The sequence below is a fragment of the Lithobates pipiens genome, unplaced genomic scaffold (assembly GCF_037356315.1).
Source record: "Lithobates pipiens isolate NorthernLeopardFrog02 unplaced genomic scaffold, aLitPip1_a1.2 Scaffold_16, whole genome shotgun sequence".
Taxonomy (NCBI): Eukaryota; Metazoa; Chordata; class Amphibia; order Anura; family Ranidae; genus Lithobates; species Lithobates pipiens.
In genome coordinates, this window is record NW_027507748.1 from 602,051,184 (window position 1) to 602,075,967 (window position 24,784).

The following is a 24,784-nucleotide window of genomic DNA, read 5'->3' on the forward strand; positions in this document are numbered from 1 at the left end:
TACAGCTCTGTCAGTCTCTCTGATGAGGAGGAAACAAGCTGCCTGCACACAGGGACACACAAGCTGTGGGACACGTATGGGTTGCAAAACTGGCATTCAGTAAGGACTCCGGAAACACACTCTTTTTATAGCACTAGGCTGAACTTTATAGCGGCTTTAAAAGTCATGACTATTTTCAGCGATTTAGTGCATTTTATATAGCACCTCTGATTTTGTACTTAGGACTATGCCTGCCAAAAAAGGCACCAGAAAAGCCAAAAAAGTAAATGTTTCACCCCCAGGCATTGGGATCTCGAGCTGTATTTCCATGCTGTCATCCTCGCCTGAATTGCCAATTATGGCAACTCAGGGTGAGCCATTGGAGCAAATTGATGGTGCAGCTGCCTCTCACATCTCACCACCTGTAGATGCCCTTTCTTCCTCCCTCCAGGGTTTGGAAGTAAGATTAGTGGATTTAATCACATCCTCTATTCAAATGGATAGGAAGCGTACTAGGTCCTCTTCCCCCACTTCAGCTTTGCAAGGGGAACCGGGGGCTCAATGGATCAGGAAGAAAAGTAAACTGACGATTCCTCTGCAGAGGAAACAACAATAGATTAATCTTTTTCAGCTTAATCTGAGAAATTGCTGATACAAACTCTTACAGAAATGGTTTGTTCCACTTTCATGCTGCCTCTAACAGAGTCTTATGAAAACATCTTCCCTATGTTCTTTAAAACCTTCCCATTCTTTGCATGCGTTTCCGGCACATCCATTACTAGAACAGCTTATTTTTGCTAAATGAGATTACCCGGATAAGCATTTTCTCCCCCCTAAAATGTTTTTCAATTCTCTATTCTCCGGAGGAGAAATTCTGTAAAAAAAAAAAAATGGAAAGTACCAGCAATTGATGCTGTTATTTCCAGTGTGAATAATAACTTAACTTGTCCTGTAGACAATGCACAGATGCTAAAGAATCCAACAGATAAGATAACAAAATAAAATGTCCTTCATTTAAACAGGATCTCTTTCCCCTGCAGCAGGGGCTTTTGCCTCTAGGCAGTGGCGACGGCCTCCGTCGTCAGACTGTAGAGGAAAACCTCAGGGTCAGACCCAGGCTCAAAAGAATCCCTGGGGTAGCAAATCTACAAAACAGAATATTAAAGCCTCATCATGAGTCTGGAAAAAGGAAATTCAGGACAGATGGGTCATCTCCATGGTAACGCTGGGGTAAAAGCTGGAATTTCGGGACTCTCCACCATCTCGTTTCCTGAGATCAAGCGTTCTCAAAGATCCAGAGAAGAAACAATCTCTGTTTCAGGCACTAGACCGATTAATATCTCGAGGGTTGATCATATAGATCCCCACAAAACAGCAAAGTCTGAGGTTTTATTCAAATCTTTTCATGGTACCAAAACCAAATGCAGAGGTCAAACCCATTCTAGATCTAAAGCCTCATGCACACGAGACGCAGTTAAACGCGCGTTCAGATGCAGTTGGACAGTTTTTTCAACTGCACCTGAACTCATTCAATGTTATCCATGCACACAGTCTCGTTTTTTTCCGTTTATATGCAGTTGCGTTTAATCTCGTTTTTCCAGAAGCAAAAAAATGCGTTCAGAAACAAAAATTTCTGCGTTTCAGACGCAAAACGCGGCAAAACGCGGTAAAACGCGGCAAAACGCCGCTACCGCGTTTAGCCGCGTTTGCGTTTATATGCGTTTTTAAAGGTGACCTTTTTTTTTACATTAAAAATCTCAAAAATGATTGCAAATGATGAAAAACCATTAGAAAAATATTTTAAACAATTGCAATTGCAAGTGGACAATCCACAACTTGTGGCAAGTGACGTGGCAAGTGGACAATCCACAACTTGTGGCAAGTGACATGGCAGGTGGCAAGTGATGTGGCAAGTGGACAATCCACAACTTGTGGCAAGTGACGTGGCAGGTGAAGTGGCAAGTGACGTGGAAAGTGGACAATAGACAACTTGTGGCAGGTGACGTGGCAAGTGACCTGGCAGGTGATGCGGCAAGTGACTTGGCAGGTGACGTGGCAAGTGGAAAATCAACAACTTGTGGCAGGTGACTGGCATGTGACGTGGCAAGTGGACAATAGACAACTTGTGGCAGGTGACGTGGCAAGTGACCTGGCAGGTGACGCGGCAAGTGACTTGGCAGGTGACGTGGCAAGTGGAAAATCAACAACTTGTGGCAGGTGACTGGCATGTGACGTGGCAAGTGGACAATCCATAACTTGTGGCAGGTGACGTGGCAAGTGACATGGCAAGTGGACAATCCACTTGTGGCAGGGGACGTGGCAAGTGACGTGGCAAGTGGACAATCCACTTGTGGAAGGTGATGTGGCAAGTGACGTGGCGAGTGGACAATCCACAACTTGTGTCAGGTGACGTGGCAAGGGGACAATCCACAACTTGTGGCAGGTGATGGGGCAAGTGATGTGGCAAGTGGACAATCCACTTGTGGCAGGGGATGTGGCAAGTGACGTGGCGAGTGGACAATCCACAACTTGTGTCAGGTGACGTGGCAAGTGGACAATCCACAACTTGTGGCAGGTGATGTGGCAAGTGATGTGGCAAGTGGACAATCCACTTGTGGCAGGTGACGTGGCAGGGGACGTGGCAAGGGACGTGGCAAGTGGACAATCCACAACTTGTGGCAGGTGATGTGGCTGGTGACGTGGCAAGTGGACAATCCACATCTTGTGGCAGGTGACGTGGCAGGTGACGTGGAAAGTGGTGTGGCAAGTGGACAATCCACAACTTGTGGCAGGTGATGTGGCTGGTGAGGTGGTAAGTGGACAATCCACAACTTGTGGCAGATGGCATGGCAGGTGACGTGGAAAGTGGACAATCCACATCTTGTGGCAAGTGACGTGGCAGGTGATGTGGCAAGTGACGTGGCAAGTGGACAATCCACAACTTGTGGCAGGTGATGTGGCAAGTGATGTGGCAGGTGATGTGACAAGTGGACAATCCACATCTTGTGGCAAGTGACGTGGCAGCTGACGTGGCAAGTGACGTGGCAGGTGACGTGGCAAGTGACATGGCAAGTGGACAATCCACATCTCGTGGCAAGTGACGTGGCAGGTGATGTGGCAAGTGACGTGGCAAGTGGACAATCCACAACTTGTGGCAGGTGACGTGGCAGGTGATGTGGCAAGTGACGTGGCAGCTGACGTGGCAAGTGGACAATCCAAAACTTGTGGCAGGTGACGTGGCAAGTGACGTGGCAGGTGACGTGGCAAGTGATGTGGCAAGTGGACAATCCACAGCTTGTGGCAAGTGACGTGGCAAGTGGACAATCCACAACTTGTGGCAGGTGACGTGGCAGGTGAAGTGGCAAGTGACGCGGCAAGTAGACAATCCACAACTTGTGGCAGGTGATGTGGCAAGTGACGTGGCAGGTGATGTGGCAAGTCACGTGGCAAGTGGACAATCCACAACTTGTGGCAGGTGATGTGGCTGGTGACGTGTCAAGTGGACAATCCACAGCTTGTGGCAGGTGGCATGGCAGATGACGTGGAAAGTGGACAATCCACATCTCGTGGCAAGTGACGTGGCAGCTGACGTGGCAAGTGATGTGGCAAGTGGACAATCCACAACTTGTGGCAGGTGATGTGGCTGGTGACGTGTCAAGTGGACAATCCACAGCTTGTGGCAGGTGGCATGGCAGATGACGTGGCAAGTGACGTGGCAAGTGGACAATCCAAAACTTGTGGCAGGTGACGTGGCAAGTGATGTGGCAGGTGACGTGGCAAGTGATGTGGCAAGTGGACAATCCACAGCTTGTGGCAGGTGACGTGGCAGGTGATGTGGCAAGTGAACAATCCACAACTTGTGGCAGGTGACGTGGCAAGTGATGTGGCAGGTGACGTGGCAAGTGATGTGGCAAGTGGACAATCCACAGCTTGTGGCAAGTGACGTGGCAAGTGGACAATCCACAACTTGTGGCAGGTGACGTGGCAGGTGACGTGGCAAGTGAACAATCCACAACTTGTGGCAGGTGACGTGGCAAGTGATGTGGCAGGTGACGTGGCAAGTGATGTGGCAAGTGGACAATCCACAGCTTGTGGCAAGTGACGTGGCAAGTGGACAATCCACAACTTGTGGCAGGTGACGTGGCAGGTGACGTGGCAAGTGAACAATCCACAACTTGTGGCAGGTGACGTGGCAAGTGACGTGGCAGGTGATGTGGCAAGTGACGCGGCAAGTAGACAATCCACAACTTGTGGCAGGTGATGTGGCTGGTGACGTGGCAAGTGGACAATCCACAGCTTGTGGCAGGTGGCATGGCAGATGACGTGGAAAGTGGACAATCCACATCTCGTGGCAAGTGACGTGGCAGGTGATGTGGCAAGTGACGTGGCAAGTGGACAATCCACAATTTGTGGCAGGTGACGTGGCAGGTGATGTGGCAAGTGGACAATCCCCAACTTGTGGCAAGTGACGTGGCAAGTGGACAATCCACAACTTGTGGCAGGTGCCGTGGCAAGTGACACGGCAAATGCAAGTGTACAACTGCTCTCTATGCTGCTGCTGCTCACTCTGATCAAAATAGCAGAAATGGTTAAAAAAAATGCTTTGAGAGCTTGGGGAGGGTCTACATGATGTTATCTTTATAAACGCGTCTAAACGCAAACGCGTCTAAACGCGACATGCAAACGCGGCAAAACGCGCGTTTCTAAACGCGCGTTTCAGCTTTTTTTTAACAGAGGTTTCATCTGCGTCTCGTGTGCATGAGGCCTTAGAAAGCGAAATCAATTCCTGAAGATCCACTCCTTTCGCATGGAGACAATCAGGTCGGTAGTTTCTATCCTTCTAGGAAGAGAAATTTTGGTGTTAATCGACATCAGGGATGCATATATGCATGTCCCTATATTTCCTGCTTATCAAAAGTTTCTGCGGTTCGGGTTAGAACAGCAGCATTTCCAATTTGTAGCCCTGCACTTTGGGCTAGCCACAGCACCCCGGGTGTTTTGCAAAGTGCTGGCCCCACTTCTAGATAGGTTAAGGGCACAGGACATAACAGCCGTAGCGTACCTAGATGATCTATTATTATTATTTTTATTTTTTTTCACAAACGTTTTATTGAAAGTTCTACGGGGATAAAAAAACAAGGAGGATGAGGGAGTAGGTTATACACAAACAACATGTTTTACAAAGACATATGCACATACAATTATGCTGAAATTCCAGTTGAGATATCCCAAAAGGTACAAAAGAGGAAAAACCCATGTAGTTAACCAGTAGTGAACAAAAAACAATAAACCAATACCAACAAGAGAATAACAGGTAAAGTAGTAACCATTTTATACTAATCCCTAGATTACGACCCGTTACGGATAGACGATCTATTACTTCTAGATGAATCGGTGATCCGTTTGGAGCAAAGCGTATGCACTAAAACGAACTATCTGAAAAGTTTGGGTTGGATTCTCAACCTAGAGAAATCTTCCTTAAGAGCGCTAAAAAGGCTGGATTACTAGGGTCTGATCATAGACACAGCCCAGGAAAGGGTGTTCTTGCCTCAAGCAAAGATCAACTCCATAAAAGAGCTGGTGCGGAGGGTCAGTTCAAATGGCAATCCCTCCATTCGCCTCTGCATGAGGTTGCTAGGAACCATGGTGGCTTAATTCGAAGCAGTTCCCTATGCCCAGTTCCATTCAAGACTGTTTGGAACAAAACAATTCAAGCTTTAGACTTCCAGCAGTTGTTGTACCCCCCTTGTAATACCGCCCCCCCCCCCCCCGCAAGGGTTACGGAAGTCCAGAGTTCTCTCCACATGTGTTGTTTTCTCTTCCTGCTTGTTCGGGCTCCGCCTCTACCCCCTCCGCTCGTGTTGGGTCTGCGTACCCGAAGGCGTGCGCGGGAAAGTTTTTTTCAAACGAAAGGAGGGGGAGGGTTGACGGAGGGGGCAGGGCTTTGCTCGGCGCCCGACGCAGGCTTAAGAGTTTCACATGGAGCAGTCTCTCCTCGGCTGTAGCGAGGAGAAGCAAGCCTGGCTGCACTTGGACACAGTAGAGCAGTGGGGAACATAAGGGCTGCATAAGGGCTGCAAAGGGCATTTGTAATATGGAAAGGACATTTTCCCCAGCACTAGCTTGAACTTGTATAGCGGCATTACATTGTCAAACTATGTTCAGAAAATAGTGGATTTAAATAGTGCCTCTGCTTTTTGTGCTTAGGATTATGCAAACTAAAAAAAGACAGCACAAAGACCAAAAACCTACCAAAGATTTCACCCCCAGGCGCCAGGAACTCCAGTCGTGTCTCCATAATGTCATCCTCGCCTAAAATACCATATATGGAAAGCCAGGGTGAGTCATTGGAACAAATTGGTGGTGCAGCTGCTGCTCTCATCTCAGCTCCTGTATACATGACTGAAGATGCCTTTTCCTCCGCCCTACAGGGCCTAGAAGGAAGATTAGCGGCTTTAATCGCATCCTTCATTCAAATGGAGAGGAAGCATGTTAGATCCCTTTCCCCCCCACCTTAGACCCTTTGCAGGGGGGAAAAGTGGGTACAGGATGAGGTGCTACCCCCACGTTGACTCCTCTGCGGAGGAAACAATGGTAGATGAACCCTTTCAGCCTCGCAATCTGAGAAGTTGCTGATACAATCGCTTACGAAGATGGTTCGTTCTACTTTCATGCTACCTCTAAAGTCTGCTGAAAGTTTGGTTTCTTCCTTGGTTTCGTCAAAACCTTCACAGCCTTTGCATGTGTTTCCTGTCCATGCTTTACTAGAAAAGCTTATTTATGCTGAATGGGATCACCCGGATGATCATTTTCTCCCTCCAAAGAGATTCTTAGTTCTCTATCCCATGGAGAAGGAATTCACCAGAAAATGGAATGTACCAGCAGTTGACACTACGATTTCCAGTGTGCATAAATGTCTAATGCCGCGTACACACGACCGGACTTTGAGGGACTAGGTCCGACAGACTTTCGACAGAGTTCTGACGGAGTTCTGACAGAGTTCTGACGGACTTTCCGAATGAACGGACTTGGCCACACACAATCAGACCAAAGTCCGACGGATTCGAACGTGATGGCGTATGACCGGACTAGAATAAGGAAGTTCATAGCCAGTAGCCAATAGCTGCCCTCGCGTCGGTTTTTGTCCGTCGGACTAGCATACACACGAACGGATTTCTCGGTAGGAACTGGGTCCGGCGGAGTTCCGGCGGAAAAATTTGAAACATGTTCCATTTCTAAAGTCTGTCGGATTTTTCAAAAGTCCGCTGCAGCCCACACACGATCGAATGGTCTGCCGGAATTGTTCTGTCGGACCTTTGATGTTGAAAAGTCCGGTCGTGTGTACGAGCATTACTTGTCCAGTAGACAATGCACAAATTCTTAAATATCCAACAGATAAAAGGTTGGAATTCCTGTTAAAATCCTCTTTTTCTTTGGCAGGTGCCATTACTCAGCCTGCAGTCACTGCAATAGGCATCTGTCAATCCCTAAAGGATCAATTTAGACAGGCCCTTAAAGAGGTTCCTATACAACAAGCCCGGGATTTGATCGAACTACCAAAAGCATTATGTTTTGCCATAGGCGCCATTAACGATTCTATTCACCAGGTGTCCCGCCTTGAGGTTGTATAGCATGCATATACATGCATAGAATCCTGTGGTTAAAAGTTGGTCAGCCGGTGCACTGTGCAAAAAGCTCTAGACTGGTTTTCCTTTTCATGGGGATCGGCTATTTGGGGATGATTTGGACAAATACATCCAAACAGTGGGAAAAAAAAGTACTCTTTTTGCCAGTCAAAAAGAAAGAATAAACACCCTTTATTTAAGCGGACTCTTTCTCCTGTGCCAGGGGCATCTGCCTCTAGGCAGTGGCGACGGCCTCCACCGCCAGACTCTAAAGGAAGACCTCAGGGTCAGGCCCAGGCACAAGAGAAGTCCCGGGGCCGGAATCCTGCAAAGCAGAATTCTATAGCCTCATTATGAAAGGGCACCCCCCCCCCTCACCAGGGTGGGGGGAAGAATTCTGCAGTTCTCAGAAGTCTGGCAAGAGGAAATTCAGGACAGATGGTTCACTGGAATTTCTGGATTTTCCACCGTCTCGTTTTCTGAGGTCAAACGTTCCCAAAGATCAAGGGAAAAATCTCTATTTCGGGCACTAGACCGATTATTGACTCAGGGGGTGATCATACAAATTCCACAGAAGAGCAAGGGTTGTAGTTTTATTCAAACCGCTTTATGGTACCAAAACCGAATGGAGATGTCAGACCCATTCTAGATCTAAAGAATTTAAATCAGTTCCTGAAGATCCGCTCCTTTTGGATGGAGTTGATCAGGTCAGTGGTTTCTATCCTACAAGGAGGAGAACTTCTGGCATCTATCGGCATCAGGGATGCATATCTGCATGTTCCTATATTTCCCGTTCACCAAAGGTTTTTGCGGTTCGAGGTAGAACAGCAGCATTTCCAGTTTGTAGCCTTGCCCTTCGAGCTAGCTACAGCATCCCGGGTGTTTACAAAAGTCCTGGCCCCACCTCTAGCCAGGTTAAGGGCACAGGGCATAACAGTCTTGCCGTACCTAGACGATCTATTGCTAATAGACCAGTCAGTGGCTCATTTGGAGCAAAGCGTGTGCACTACAACCAGTTACCTCTAAAAAGGCTGGAGTACTTGGGTCTGATCATAGACACAGCCCAGAAAAAGGTGTTCTTGCCTCAGGCAAAGATCAATTCCATAAGAGACCTGGTGCAGATGGTCAGGTCAAAAGGAGATCCCTCCATTCGCCTTTACATGAGCTTGTTAGGAAAGATGGTGGCTTCATTTGAAGTGGTTCCTTATGCCCAGTTCCATTCTAGGCTGTTGCAAAATAGTTTCCTGTCTGCTTGGAACAAAACGATTCAAGCTTTAGACTTGCCAATGCGGCTGTTCCCAATGGTGTTCCAGAGCCTCAGTTGGTGCTCGGTATCCGGAAATCTACATCCTTCATACCAGTTACCTGGTGTGCCAGTCAAAAGAAAGAATAAACGCCCCTTCATTTAAGCTGGTGCAAGCACTTTATTCATACAAGAAGTGTTTAGTCTTCATGGTTAACCAAAATCCATTGTTACTGACAGAGGATCTCAATTTACATCGAAATTCTGGCCTTGTCCAAACCTTAGAATACCTGCGATTGTTACACAACCTGTCCTCAAGATGATTGGGATTCATATCTATCTTTAGCTGAATTTTCATATAATAATAAATGCCAGTGTTTCATTAACTCCTCTCCATTCTAAGATAATTATGGCTACCATCCCACTATGTTGCCTGGATCCCGAGTTGCTGATACTGTACCTGCTGCTAATGATCGTTTGGAAGAAATTGTGATGAGCTTTTCACTACTAAAGAAGACCATAACTCGCCCAGATTAGGTATAAGGCCTATGCGGACACCCACCGTTAACCTGCCCCACAATACCAACCAAGTGATCGAGTATAGTTCTCCTAGCTGAAAATTAGGACCGAGATATGTGGGACCCTTTGCTATGGAACATGTCATTTGCCCCACTGCAATGAAATTGAGACTACCTAATTCCTATAGGAGTCGTCCTGTCTTTCATACTTCTCTGTTCAAACCTGCTGTCCCAGATCCTTGTCCATCTCACTCCCTATCTACTACTGATCCTTTTATTGTAAATGGAGAGGAAGAATATGAGGTGAAGGATATCTTCAATACTAGATTACGGGTCATCTGGAATACTTGATTCACTAGAAAGGCTACAGTATTGAAGATCGTTCCTGGGTTCCTGCTTCTGATGTGCATGCTATTGAACTTGTACGCTCTTTTCATACAGTATATGTCATTCTGGCTGTCCTGTCCTTTTGCGCTCCCGGAGGTCACATCTTGGGGGGGGGGCACGGTCAAACCCTGCAACCTGCCTGTACCAACCACAGGGGTCCTTGCACTCTCAGCATGTCAGTCCTTGGCACTCTTGTTAGTGGCCTGTATCACCCCCATGTGAGTACAGTGAGGCCTTTAGCACATGTGTGATGACATCCTCACATCAAGATGTCAGCACCAAAGTGCTTCCTGTTATAGACTGCAATTGCATCACTTCCACCACACCCTCTAGAGGTCATTTCCTGTTTAATCACTATAAACTTGAGATATTCCAGAGAGAGAGTATTCAGTTGTTTTAGAGCTACCGACAGTGTGTACCTGTTCCTTGCCGTGTGTTTTTCTTAACTCATCTTTGCTACGTTTATTGACTCTGATCCTTTTTCTGCCTGCCCTGACCTTCTGCTACATTTGACTTTGATTATTGAACTTTCCCTTTTGTGCCACATTTTTGGAAACTGTGCTGGGTTCACCTTCTGAATATCCTTATCCAAGGTGTGTACCCCTGCTTATGGGCTTCCCATACCCAAATACTGACAAAAGGTTACCCTTGTTTTTGTGGGATCTGAATTTGGTCTTGTCTGTTTTACAGAAACCACATTTTGAGACATCTCCTGAGATTTCATTAGTTCTTTTGACTCAGAAGGTCATTTTGTGATTGCAATTACTTTGGCAAGAGGGGTCTTGGAATTGGCGACTTCTTCCTGCAAGGAGCTGTTTTGGTACTCTATCATGACTAAGTGGTACTTTGTCCTCCTCTGTTTTTTTGCCAAAAGGTTATTTAAATTTTTAATCTTAATCAGAATATTGTTTTGCCTTCATATTTTTCCCAGGCCTCAGTCCCCAGGAGACAATGCCCTGCACACATTAGATGTGGTTTGGGCTGTCAAAATGTATTGGAAAATGTCTGCAGCGGTCAAGCAGTCATGGATTTTACAGGTTACTATGGAGGGTTTGTATAGAGGATCTTCCAGCAGATTATTTGCCAGTATCCGTGGAACTATTACCCAAAGTAAAGACTCAAGCTCCTATGTTCTGTACTCCCAAAAAATGGATTTACTAAGTCAGGTCTTAAAAAACATAATATGCATTTGGTAGAAGAAAAAGCTGCTTATAGTCTTTTAAGGCTACAACTTCTTATATTCAACTTTTTAACTTACTTTTCTTCTCTTGTTCAGCAATTTTTGCCTTGACATGTCAATTGAGATGCCTCGAAAAATTGAAGTTATACGCTCTTTTACACACAGCATAAAAAAAAAAGTAAGTAAGAAAGATCTATAACTGTCATTTATGTTCACAAACCAATGTGTAGACCCATTGAAGTCAGGGGCGGATCCAGAGTCTAGTCTCGGGAGGGGCACTGCTATAAAATATGTTTTTGGGGGGAATTTATATGGAAAATGGCTGGTATTGGCACTTCAATCATTATGGCACCATGGCTGTTATGGTGTCAGGATGATTGAAGCGCATAATTTCTATTATTACATTGTAATATAAAATTAAATGGTTCAACTCACCATCATGCAGAATCAGTGGGAGCCCTGAGGGTGTCATTTGCCATGTTACCTGCCACCAAATGCGGATTGTCACTTGCCACGTCACTTGTCACCAAATGCGGATTGTTACTTGCCACGTCACCTGCCACACATTGCGGATTGCCACTTGCCACGTAGCCTGCCACATATTGCGGATTGTCACTTGCCACATCACCTGCCACACATTGCTGATTGTCACTTGCCACGTAGCCTGCCACACATTGCAGATTGTCACTTGCCATGTCGCCTGCCACACATTGCGGATTGTTACTTGCCACGTTGCCTGCCACACATTGCAGATTGTCACTTGCCACGTCACCTGCCACACATTGCGGATTGCCACTTGTCACGTAGCCTGCCACACATTGCGGATTGCCACTTGCCACGTAGTCTGCCACACATTGCGGATTGCCACTTGCCAGGTAGACTGCCACACATTGCGGATTGTCACCTACTGTGTCACCTTTCTGCTAAGGTGGTCTTTTGTTGTGTCCCAGAGTGAAGATAAGCAGCAGAGAGATGATGTAATCTGTAATCTGCACACAGCTTCCCGCACAGTGAGAGCGGAACTGGAGAGATGCAGGGCAGTGAGAGATGATGTCATCTCCCTGCTCCCCTGCCCGCTGGCTTCTTGATTGGCCAGCAGCCCTTCTAAGCTGCCCAGCTGCCCTCTCCTCACCCGTCCACTCACCAGCACTCAGTGCAGTCACCCGCGGAACCGGCCGCGCTGGCACCCGCGGAACCGGCCGCGCTGGCACCCGCGGAACCGGCCTCGTTGGCACCCGCGGAACCGGCCTCGTTGGCACCCGCGGAACCGGCCGCGCTGGCACCCGCTGAACTGCCCGTGCTGTCATCCACTGGCCGCATTCTCGGAGGGGGAAATTGCCCCGTGCCCCCCCCCCCGGATCCACCCCTGATTTAAGTACTCTTTTTTTCTGAATTGTTACAATAGGTTAAACATAACATTTTATAAGAATATAACACAAGGAAAGTAAGTAGCACTGAATATTTCTCTGTGCAATTTACTTCTATTCTTTTTTAATTCTTTATTAGATAATAAAGGCAATATAATATGCTGTAACATGGACACTAGCTAGTGTATAAGGGACAGAGAAAAAACAGTTCATTGCCCAGTTGCCAATGACATAAGGTATATCAGTAGGTATATGGAACAAACAACATTGTAATTTCATTGTAAAGGGACATAGTGTTGAGTTCTGTGAGTTCTTGTGGGCAATTATATAGATCACTAAATGCCTAAGTCCCGTTCTTATGCAACCTTTTTTCAAAAGAACAATAGATGCAATGAAAGTCATAATGGTTTTAAGGAGATCAAATGCCAGAGAGATGTCAATGGAAAGAAGGTTTACCTTCCAACATGACAATGACCTGAAGCATACAGCCAAAATTACAACACAGTGGTTTAACCATTTCAGCCCCAGAAGGATTTACCCCCTTTCTGACCATTTTTTGCCATACGGCACTGCGTCATTTTAACTGACAATTGCACGGTCATGCTATATTGTACCCAAACAAAATGTATGTCCCTTTTTCCCCACATATAGAGCTTCCTTTTGGTGTTATTTGATCACCTCTGCGGTTTTTATTTTTTGCGCTATAAACAAAAAAAGACAGTTTGGAAAAAAACACAATATTTTCTACTTTTTGCTGTAATAAATATCCCCAAAAAAAACAAAAAAAACAACAACAAATGTCTTCATCAGTTTAGGCCGATATGTATTCTACATATTTTTGGTAAAAAGAAAATTGCAATACACGTATATTAATTAGTTTGCACAAAAGTTATAGCGTCTACAAAATAGGGGATAGATTTATGGCATTTTTATTATTTATTTTTTTACTAGTAATGGCGGCGATCTGGGATTTTTATGAGGACTGCAACATTGCGATGGACAGATTGGACACTTTTGACACTTTTTTTGGACCAGTGACATTTATACAGCGATCAGAGCTAAAAATAGCCACTGATTACTGTATGAATATCACTGGCATATCACTGGCAGGAAAGGGGTTAACACTAAGGGACGATCAAGGGGTTAACTGTATTCCCTCAGTGTATTCTACCTGTGGTGGGAATGTGGTGGACTAGAGGAGGAGAGAGATTGTTGTTCCTACTTAGTTAGGAACACACAATCTCTCTCCTCTCCCCTTACAGACTCAGAATTTGTGTGCAGATCCTGATTCTTGCTGTCACGAGCGATCGTGGGTGCCTGCTATAGCGTCTTAAAGAGCCAACGTACAGCTACAACAGCTTGCCCAGGGGAGCCAACCTGCCACAGTATAACTGCGCCAGCTGGTCAGGTAGGGGTTAAGGAGAAAAAGGTGTATGCCCTTGAATGGCTTAGTCAGAGCCCAGACTTAAACCTCATCTGTAGAATGACATGAAGACTGCAGTCCACAAATGGTCACCATCAACTTTAACTGAACTTGAACAGTTCTGCAAGGAAGAGTGGGCAAATATCACAAAGTCCAGATGTGCGACGTTAGTAGAGATATATCCCAACAGACTAAATGCTGTAATTAAAGCAAAAGGTGGTGCAACAAAATACTGACACAAGGGGTGATCCTTTTTCCAACTCAGTGAATTCTGTTTTTGATTTTATTTATTTATTTCTGACATGGTGGTGTTATATCTTTCACTTGGATGTTATAAGTTGCAACTGGATAAAACAAAATTGTGTCTGCCTTTATTTTAGGCTTTAAAGCAACAACATGTGATTATTTTAAAGTGGTGACTATTTTCTATACCCACTGTGGAGTAGGGATCTGATATTGTTTTGATCTCTGGTACAGTATATGTTTGCCTTTTTGTGTTAGACAAAAAGTCTTTAATCCATGAGCATGAATCTTTTGTGTCAGGATGCTGTAAAGAGTAGGCAAAGAGTATGGAGTTTTTTTTTTTTTTTTTTTTTTAGCAATCAGGCTTTTATGGCAACACAGGCTTCCTATTTTTTTATTTTTTTTTGCTGTTTCAAAGAATCCAAGGACCACAATTCCATATCTAAATATACATCATCACACTGGCATGCCTTTTATTTTTTTTTCTCTTTCGTTCATTGACGGACACAGCTCCAGTAATCTTGGCCGTAGAGTTATTACGCCACCTTCAGGAGAGGACTAGGCAGAACATGTAAAACATGTGAAACACAACCGAACTGTAAAGTTCCGCTTTTGCTAATAACCCCTCAGCCTGCTTCCTGCAGCTCAATTTTTTTCCTGCCTAGTGAACGTGAAAGGACTTAGGCTCCCTGCCGGGACCATCGGTCCTGGCTATTTTCTTTCAGTTTTTTGTCTTTTGCGCAAGATTTTAAGATCCTGTGATCTTCTATCAACAGCCGGCTGGGTGACAGGCTGGATAATATAGATCCTTGTATTCTCCCCATCCTGGCTATCAAGCGTGTACAGACCCTAGCTATGTGCTGGGTCAGCCACGACTTGCCCCTCTGGCTCCAGGGGTGCCTGGTGAGCGCAATGCTGCGGGGCACACATATGACCAGACTACAGATGTCTTTGTCACAGTGTGTTGTGGCCCGCAGCCATCCCGTACTGCTCGGGTGTGGGTCTGTGATGAGATGCCTCCAGCTTATCCGGATGGTAAATACAGCTCTTCTTGCCTCGGTAGGATTGAGCAGCTGGGCATTCCCTGGGAAGTCGATTAGGGGGTCCCTCTCCTCCCTTTCTTCTCTCCCTGTCCCTACTCCCCCCCCCGTGGGGGATACTGCATGACTGGGGTGTACCTGAGCCAGGATCCTCCGGGGGGCTCTGATCCTTGATTGGGGGCTGCACTGGCTGTCTGTGTCCCTTGGCTGACTGTGATCTCTCTACTGGTGTCTGTGGGCTCTGCATGTGCTGCCGCCATAGCGCTGTCTGCTGCCATTGTCTGTGTACATTCACTGTGTACAGTTGTTTGTCGGCCATTTTCTGTGAGTCTCTGTGAGAAGCATGGTCAGCAGCCATTTTCACTGTGATTTTCCTCTATACAGGGCTCCCGGCAGCCATTTTTGTGTAGCCTCAGCGCGGTTTTTCTCCTCAGCACTGGTTCCGGTACCTCGGAACAGCGCATTTTTGCTCTGGACATCTGGGAGCTGACACTGGACACAGGCGCCTGTAACAGAATGGCAAAGTGCTCGGTTGGGGTGGTGAGTCCTGCGGTGGGGGCCCCTCAGTGTGCAGCAGCTAGGAGGGTGGGGTTGAGCACCTTGTCCTAAGTCCCCAAGGGTGGCAGACAGGGAGGGTCCACATGGCATCAGAAACTGGTGTCTGGCTTGTCTGCAAACAGTGCCTTTGGATGCTTTGTCGGTGGTCCTTGAAATGCTTGTTGACAGGGTGGAGGCGTTGGCAGGTGCAAAGGTGGTAAAAACGGCCCCTGCCCCCGTCCTCCGGGGAGAGTTCTGTCTCAGACTCAGGCCCCGCAGTGACTGTCGGCCTCTGCTCTGATGTGTCAGAGGACACTGACCAGGACCGATCGGACAGTGAGGATGATTCCGTGTCTGGGTCCGCTCAAGACAAAGCGCTAGTTGAAGCACTTATCATAGCTGTGCGTGATACCCTGAAAATACAGGCTACAGCAGGTTCCTCTGCTGAGGTAGCGGTCCCTTTTGGGTCCCGTAAGCCAGCCCGTACACCTAAGGTGTTTCCATATCAAACTTATTTTGATAAGTTCCTATACAAGGAATGGGGAAGCCTGCAATGGACTTTTTCGGTCCCAAAAAGAATGGCGGTGCTTTACCCCTTTGAGGAAAGCCTTCTTAAAAAAAATGGTCAGCTCCCCCGGTCATGGACCCCCCAGTATCCAGGTTAAATAAAGTAACCACAATCTCAATAGAAGGGACTCCTGCATTTAAGGACCTTACCGACAGGAAGGCCGAGGCAGTGGCCCATCCATGTTTACGGTAGTGAGGTCAGCAATACGACCAGTACTGCCACAGCATTGGTGTCGCAGAGACTTACTAAGTGAGCAAAATTATTGCACCGTGAATTGGAGAAGCAGCAGGCCTCTCCTGTCTGTGTGAAACTAGCAGACCAGTTAGTGCACGGCCTTAAGTACGTCTGTGGCGCGGCCCTGGATACGCTTCCCTTGCTCTCCAGAGCGTCAGTTTCAGCAGTGGTGCTGCGGCGCCTGATTTGTCTGAAATGCTGGTCTGTGGACCAGGCATCTAAAAGAAACCTTGACAGATTTACTTTTCCTTGTTGAGCGGCTATTTGGAGCTGCGCTGGATGACATTATTAAGAATGTCACAGGTGGGAGGGGCACTTTGCTCCCACAGACAAGGAAGAGTAAGGAGCCATGCCGCAGGCAAGGGCCCTCATTTTCCGCTCAAAAGAGGCTTTTTCATCCACCTGGGACTTCAGCAAAATGCTCCCAGTCCGACAGGGCGACTCCTGAGGGACAGAAGCATCCCTAGACTCGCAAGCCTAGCAAGTCAGCGAGTAAAAGTGCTACCGCATGAAGGTTTGCCCCTGCCCGTCACTTGGGTGGGGGTCGCCTTCGGGAGTTTGCAGCTCGTGGCCCTTTTGGCTGTCCGACCAATGGGTCTGCGAACTGATTTCATTGGGCTACAAGATAGAGTTCCTCTCTTGGCCACCAAACAGATTTTTCCCCTCCAGCATACTCTTATTCCTGGCTCGCCGGGAGGCCCTGTTTGGGGCAGCAAGGGACCTGCTCAGCCGCGGGGTGATAGTGCCTGTTCCAGAAACGGAAATGTTTCAGGGATTCTATTCCAATCTGTTTTTAGTCCCCAACAAGGAAGGGGTATGTCCAATCTTGGACCTAAAAGCCCTCAATTGCTTTGTGAAAATACAGAGGTTTAGAATGGAATCATTTCACTCTGTAGATAAGGGACGATAGAAGAGATAAACAAAGAGAAAAAAGAAAAAAAACACCAACAAAAGGAAAAGAGGAAGACAAAAATCTCTATACGCTCCCCACTCCCCCCCCCCTATGGAGGGTGCCCCATCTTGTCCAACCAGGGTCGCCACATTCCTTCAAACTTCCTATAATTACCCTGCCTAATATATGTCACTCTTTCATTCCCAATTGTTGAGTTAATGGTCTCAACCCAATTCTCCAAAGTCGGGGGGTTGCGTGCCTGCCATTTTTGTGAAATAAATTTTCTTGCCTGGAATAGGCATCTTACGACTACTTCTGTGGTATCTTTTGAGGCTCTACCCCACTCCATGCCCTACAGTAGGCAGGTCTTAGCCGTCGGTTCTATTACAGTCTTGAAAGTTTTGTTTATCCTATCTACTATCTCTACCCAATATCTGAATAGCTTCGGGCATTTCCATACCATATGGATAAAGTCCCCTGATGCCCTGCACCTGGGGCAATGATCGTTTTGTCTCCACCCAAGTTTGAACATTTTTTTAGAGGTGTGATATACCCTATGTATTAAGAACAGAGAGGGGGAGATTGAGACCAATTTTCTTCTTCTGTGGTCATTACTAGACATGTGCATTCGTTTTCGTCCGAATGCATTTTTGTCCGAATTTCAGCTATTTTCGTTTTCGTTTTGACAAACGATAACGAAAGCACAAAATCCGAAAAACGAAAGATCCGACATAAATAAATGCTTTATTTTTGTTTTCATTGTTACAACAGTTCGATATAAAATAGGAGATTCGACATGACTCACAATAACAATCTGTCTATAGAACCTGTGGTCGAATGTGCCTAACCTTACCTCTATTAGTCCGAGATTATATAGAGAAAATATTCGACAGAGAAAAAAGATTTGACAGAGAGAAAAGATTCTGCAAGTTACTGTCCTAAAAAGTGTTTGGGGACCCGGGTCCTGCCCCAGGGGACATGTATCAATGCAAAAAAAAGTTTTAAAAACTGCAGTTTTTTCGGGAGCAGTGATTTTAATAATGATTAAAGTGAAACAATAAAAGTGTAATATTCCTTTAAATTTCGTAGGGGGGGGGGGGGGTTGTCTATAGTATGCCTGTGAAGGGGCTCATGTTTCTGGTGCTTAGAACTGTCCCTGCACAAAGTGTCATTTATGCAGGAAAAAAAGTCCTTTAAAATCACTCGCAGCTATTATGAATTGTCTGCTCCCGTAATACAGAGACCACTCATTGAAAGTCATTGATAAAAAAATAAATAAATAAATAAAAAAGCGTGGGGGTCCCCCAAATTCAATTACCAGGCCCTTCAGGTCTGGTATGGATATTAAGGGGAACCCTGCCTCAAATTTAAGAAAAAATTTGACGTGGGGTTCCCCCTAAATATCCATAACCAGACCCTTCAGGTCTGGTATGGATATTAAGGGGAACCCCGCGTCAAATTAAAAAAAAAATTGACGTGGGGGTCCCCCTAAAAATCCATACCAGACCCTTTATCCGAGCACGCAACCTGGCAGGCCGCAGGAAAAGAGGGGGGGACGAGAGAGCGGCCCCCCCTCCCTCCTGAACCATACCAGGCCACATGCCCTCAACATTGGGAGGATGCCTTGGGGGTCTGTGACCCCTCAAAGCACCTTGTCCCCATGTTGCTGAGGACAAGGGCCTCATCCCCACAACCGTGGCCGGTGGTTGTGGAGGTCTGCGGGCGGGGGGCTAATCAGAATCTGGAAGCCCCCTTTAACAAGGGGACCCCCAGATCCTGCCCCCCCCGTTTGAAATGGTAAGGGGGTACTTCCTACCATTTCACAAAGAAAGTGTAAAAAATAGTTAAATAAGACAAACACACTTTTGAAAAATATCTTTATTAAAAATAAAAAAAAGATTCCAGCGGTGGTAATCCACTCTTGCTATCCAGCGACGGACGGTCATCTCTCCAGCGATGGCTCATCTCATCCAGCGCAGCGAATACATCCTTCTTCTGTCTCCATGGAGGAGACACTGCAGGGATTGCGGCGGCCTGACGTTTCTTATATACGGAAGGCGGGGCCACCTGTCACCTGACCCCGCCCCCTCTGACGCAAGGGGAAACCCGGGGTTCCCTGTGACGTATGGGTGACCCCGCACCCCTCTGATGTAACACAGGCAGGTTTCCGTTACATCAGAGGGGGCGGGTCACCCATACATCACGGGGAACCCCGGGTTTCCCCTTGCGTCAGAGGGGGGCGGGGTCAGGTGACGAGTGGCCCCGCCCTCCGTATATAAGAAACGTCAGCCCGCCGGAATCCTTGCAGTGTCTCCACCGCAGAGACAGAAGAAGGATGTATTCGCTGCGCTGGATGAGATGAGCCATCGCTGGAGAGATGACCGTCCGTCGCTGGATAGCAAGAGTGGATTACCACCGCTGGAATTTTTATTTTTTATTTTTTATTTTTAATAAAGATATTTTTCAAAAGTGTGTTTGTCTTATTTAACTATTTTTTACACTTTCTTTGTGAAATGGTAGGGGTACTTTTGTACCCCCTTACCATTTCAAACAGGGGAGGGCGGGATCTGGGGGTCCCCTTGTTAAATGGGGCTTCCAGATTCTGATAAGCCCCCCGCCCGCAGACCTCCACAACCACCGGCCACGGTTGTGGGGATGAGGCCCTTGTCCTCATCAACATGGGGACAAGGTGCTTTGAGGGGTCACAGACCCCCAAAGCATCCTCCCAATGTTGAGGGCATGTGGCCTGGTATGGTTCAGGAGGGAGGGGGGCCGCTCTCTCGTCCCCCCCCTCTTTTCCTGCGGCCTGCCAGGTTGCGTGCTCGGATAAAGGGACTTTTTTTCCTGCATAAATGACACTTTGTGCAGGGACAGTTCTAAGCACCAGAAACATGAGCCCCTTCACAGGCATACTATAGACAACCCCCCCCCCCCCCCCCTACGAAATGTAAAGGAATATTACACTTTTATTGTTTCACTTTAATCATTATTAAAATCACTGCTCCTGAAAAAATGGCCGTTTTTAAAACTTTTTTTTTTGCATTGATACATGTTCCCTGGGGCAGGACCCGGGTCCCCAAACACTTTTTAGGACAGTAACTTGCAAATTAGTCTTTAAAATTAGCACTTTAGATTTTGAATGTTGGAGTCCCATAGACTTTAACAGGGGTTCTAAAGTATGCTATATACTAGCTCCGTCGAATCTTCTTTATACATTCGGCAGACACCATAAGCCTTAAAGACAAATTCGACCGTAATTCATGTGGATTTTCGGACGAATGCAATTTTTGAACGAAAAACTAAATAAATAAAAACGAATTTCGGGAGTAACTAAATAAATTAAGTTTTCAGACGAAAACGAAATTCGGAAACGAAATATTTTACTCTGCACATGTCTAGTCATTACCCCAACATCACTCTCCCATCCTTCTCTGCTTTTGGAAGGTCCTGCTCTATTTATTGTTCTAGCTTCCAGTATGGTATATATCTCAGAGATTAGTCCTTTATATGTATCGGAGTTAATTATTTTTCCTAGAATGGGGATCTGGGTCCATTCAGTTGTCTGCGACATAAATTGCGCCTGGATAGCATGTCTCATTTGAAGCTATTTGTAAAATGTGTTGTATGGTATATTAAATTCCTGTTTTAAGTCTAGGAATGTTTTCATAACATTACCCTCATATAATTGGCTTAGTCGATTGATGCCCCGCCTCTTCCATTCCCCAGATCTCTCTATATCCCTTCTTTCCACTAAATTTCTATTGTTCCACAGAGGGGCATCATCTGATATCCCTCTGTATCCCAGCAATGTCTTAGTTACCTGCCTTACTTTGGCGATTAGTTTTATCATCAGGCATCTATATGTAAATTTATCTGCCTCTAAGGCCTCCATTAATGTGTTGTGTGGGGCCCCCATTATCATCATCCTGCCACTGGAGTTCCCTCCATCAAAAGCTCCACATCCCCCCAGATGTTGAAGCTGAGATGCAAGGAAGTATGACCTTGGGTGTGGGACCGCCATGCCCCCTTCTCTGGTCGGTAGCTGCATAGTTTATAAACTAATTCTAGATTGTCTCTTTTTCCAAATCAGATCCCTAAAAATAGATTCTATTCTTTTAAACCACTTTTGGCCTATCCAGATTGGAGAGTTATGAAAGAGATATAGTATTTGAGGTAACTATATCATCTTTATTAAGTTGCAACGTCCTGCTACCGATAGAGGAATTCGACACCAAATGTCTTCTTTTTGTTTTAGTTTGAGTAATAGTGGGGCTAGGTTGTTATTGAGATATGATTTTATGTCACTTGCAATCCAGATGCCCAGATATTTTAGTTTTTCAAACATTTTTAGGTTGGGGGTTCCAGACCGGCAACAAGGCGGATTTATCCCAGTTGATAACCAGACCTGAAAATCATCCGAACTCTCCAACCATTTCTATCACTGCCTTTAATGAAGTTTGTGTAGCTCCAAGAAAAAACAGGACATCATCTGCGAACAATGCTATCCTATCTTCTTTTGTCTGCCTCCGAAATCCCTGTATACCTGGCATCGATCTAGTCATTATGGCTAGTGGTTCCATTGCAAGAGCGAATAGTAAGGGGGACAGGGGACAGCCCTGTCTCGTCCCTCTTTGCAACTGGAAGAGGTTGGAATATTCATTGTTAAGCTTTATTTTTGCACATGGTTCAGTATAAAGTATTTCTCTTATATTCACAGCTCCTCTCTGCTAAGATCAAGTGTAGTATCTGTTCTTATCAGTTACCAGGAGGTGGCGCTTGCTTCCGTCCCTGTTCTATGGTGAGGTGGAGCAGGGGTGGCGGTTGCTATGCAAAACCTGCTGGTGTGAAGGTGACCCAGAGTGGTTCGTAGCCTGAAAGGGAAGCCTTCTGATGAGGATGGAGAACCACTGGTCAGCACCAGGGGAGGGGACCCTGGCCTTCTGGCCTGAATTGGGGCAGCTTTAGCTCCGGTCAGTTTTTTGGGAGGGAACGTTTGTTCCCCTTTCTCCCACCGGGGGGACGGCCAGTACTTCCCGAATGTAATTAGGTAGGAGTGATGGGAGCGAGGGTGAGGCTTGATGGCAAAGGGCTCTCACTAAGCTCCTGGATCTCCATGCCTTTCTGGCTGGGGTGGGGGCTGCTGTGGTCTGGGCTGGGGTGTCGGGGATGCTTCTGTTGAAAAGCCTATGGTGATGTGCCCCTGAAGTGGCAGTTCAGGGGTGCCTTACTCTCACTGTGATTTAATCACTTTGAAGTCTGGCACCGTGGTCACTTCACTGTATACATGCTTTTTCACACCTGCCTCTAGGGCTGGGCCTTTTGGCTAGGACCAGAGGAATTTTTGATTCCTGACTGGAGGGCCTGGTCATTGTATTCACAATGGCCAACTTTTCACTCTCCCTCTTCACTATCCCTTCCCCACTTTATTTATTTTATTTGTGTGTTACGTTTTATGTTGTCACTGCACGTTTGACGAGTAGGGTGTCGGTCCTCGGGCTACCCTGAAAGTTGTGTGGGAGGGTGGACATGGGCCTTCTGGCTTGGTTCGCCCTCTCTTTGGGGGGTCTCCCTTCGGGGGTGCCCCTACCCTAGTACCTGGTTGGGTCTGTTTCGGCAGACCTTCCGGAGAAAGGCGGTCGTTCGGCTTCGGCTGGATGGGCCATGTATTGGTACCTCAGTCCCCGTCTAGAGCCTAACGCCCTGGGGGATCAGGGTAAGGTCCTTCCTTGTGGAGGACAGCAGACACCCGTTGCACATTTTTGTGTTCACTCTTGATGTGTGTGCACTTTTTTTGGCACCGGGTGGAAGTTTTGCATGCCACAGGCTTTTCACAAAACAAAAAAAACAAAAAGCTCCTCTCTGTAACTAAATGGAGTGTATAGCCTGCCATTAGGAGAAACTAGGCAAAATTGTTACACAATACACAGAACTTTAATCCCGCCCCCCAACCCTTCCCACTGCTCCTAGCAGCTTCAGTTTTTATTTTGCCTAGTAAGGAGAATGACCTAGGTCCATGTTTTTGCTGCAGGTTTGCTGCTTTTTGCGCAAGATGAGAGATCCTGAGATCTTCTATCAACTCCCGGCTGGGTGACAGGCTGGTTAATGAAATCCTTGTAGTCCCCCCAGTCCGGCCATCGAGCGTGAGCAGGCCGCAGCTACGGCTTGGCAGGCCACGACAGACCTCATGCTCCAGAGGTGGTCTGTGAGCTTCAATGCTCCGGGGTATACATATGACCAGGCTACTGATGTCTGGATCACAGTATACCGGGCCAGTAACCTTCCCTGTAACTGCGCAGGAGTTGGCTACCACGGAATGTCTCCCAGCTCTTCAGGACTGGTAATAACGGCTCTCCCTGCTTTGGTGGGGGGAGCAGCTGGGCATTCCCTGGGGGTTCGATTCGGGGACCACCTCACCTCCTTATCTTCTCTCCCAAGTCCCTATCACCCCTCCTTCCCCCCTCTAAGGGGGGTGTCTGCATGTGTTGTGGGCGGTGTGTGTGTGTGGGTCTCTGTTTCTCACCTGTGGGGCTCTGTGCAGTTACTGTTCAGTCCTGGTCCAGGTCTGGGGGTCCAAAAAAGGCAGTTTTTGTGGAGGATGTCTGTGTGTCAGCAGTCAGTTGGTTTTTATTTTTTGCTCTTTTCACCTCGCCCTTCTAGCGGCCATCTTAGATTTGGGAAAGCTATAGATTGCCCTGGGGAGCTTCAGCAGACATTTTCCCTGGGATTCCTATGGATTACATTGCCAGCCATTTTGTGAAAGCCAAAATGCTTTCTTCACCGCTGGCCTCTTGTGACAGATTGCAAGGTGCTTTCTCTTGTCACTTCCTGTATTCCATGTGTGTGAGGGACACTGGATGGCTTTGTGTGTAACGCTGAAGCTGTTCTGCAGACTGTTGCACCGCTGTTAGAGCTGCTGCTGCTGACACAGTTTTTTCTCCTCTCTGCATATTGGAACCTCCTAGGGACTACAGGCATTGTTGTTGGCATTCACAGAACATCCCAGGGTGGTGAGTCTAGCGCTAAGCACCCCCTCCACGCGGCGGCAGCAGGAGGGTGGGACCTTCACTGTCTTAAGTCCCCTTGCAGGTGGCAGACAGGATAGGGTCAGCATGGCTTCAGAAACTGGTGTTTCTTCCCCTGAAATCCAGGCTATAGCAACCGGGTCACCTGCGGTTAGTGCTGGCGCATGGTCACCCTGATGGCGTTCCTGGACTCCTATGTTGCTAAGATAGAGGCGGCACGTAGCAGGAAAGGTGCACGTAAGAGGCCCCTGCCCCCCCCCCCCGTCCTCTGGGGAAAGCTCTGATGCAGACTCGGGCCCTGCTGCGGCTGGAGACCCCTGCTGTGACCTATCAGACGTGGCTGACCAGGACCGTTCGGACAGTGAGGATAATTCCCCGTCTGGGTCCAGGCATGACAAGGCGCTTGTTGGAGCACTTATCACAGCTGTGCCATCAGTGTCAGCTGTGGTGCTGAGGCGCCTTATTTGGCTGAAATGATTGTCCGCTGACCAGGCATCCAAGAAAGCCCTGACAGATCTTCCCTTCC

The 24,784-nt window shown here is 47.1% G+C and overlaps 1 protein-coding gene across 8 annotated transcripts in view; it reads left to right on the top strand.

Annotated features, from left to right (window-relative positions):
* The window catches only part of PARP4 (poly(ADP-ribose) polymerase family member 4), a 716,724-nt gene that overhangs the window by 271,658 nt on the left and 420,282 nt on the right, over positions 1-24,784 (top strand). For all 8 annotated transcript variants that reach the window (XM_077483981.1, XM_077483982.1, XM_077483983.1 and 5 more), the window contains exon 20: positions 11,029-11,110. In XM_077483981.1, the coding sequence (XP_077340107.1) occupies positions 11,029-11,110 (82 nt within the window). The remainder of the gene's footprint in view (positions 1-11,028; positions 11,111-24,784) is intronic.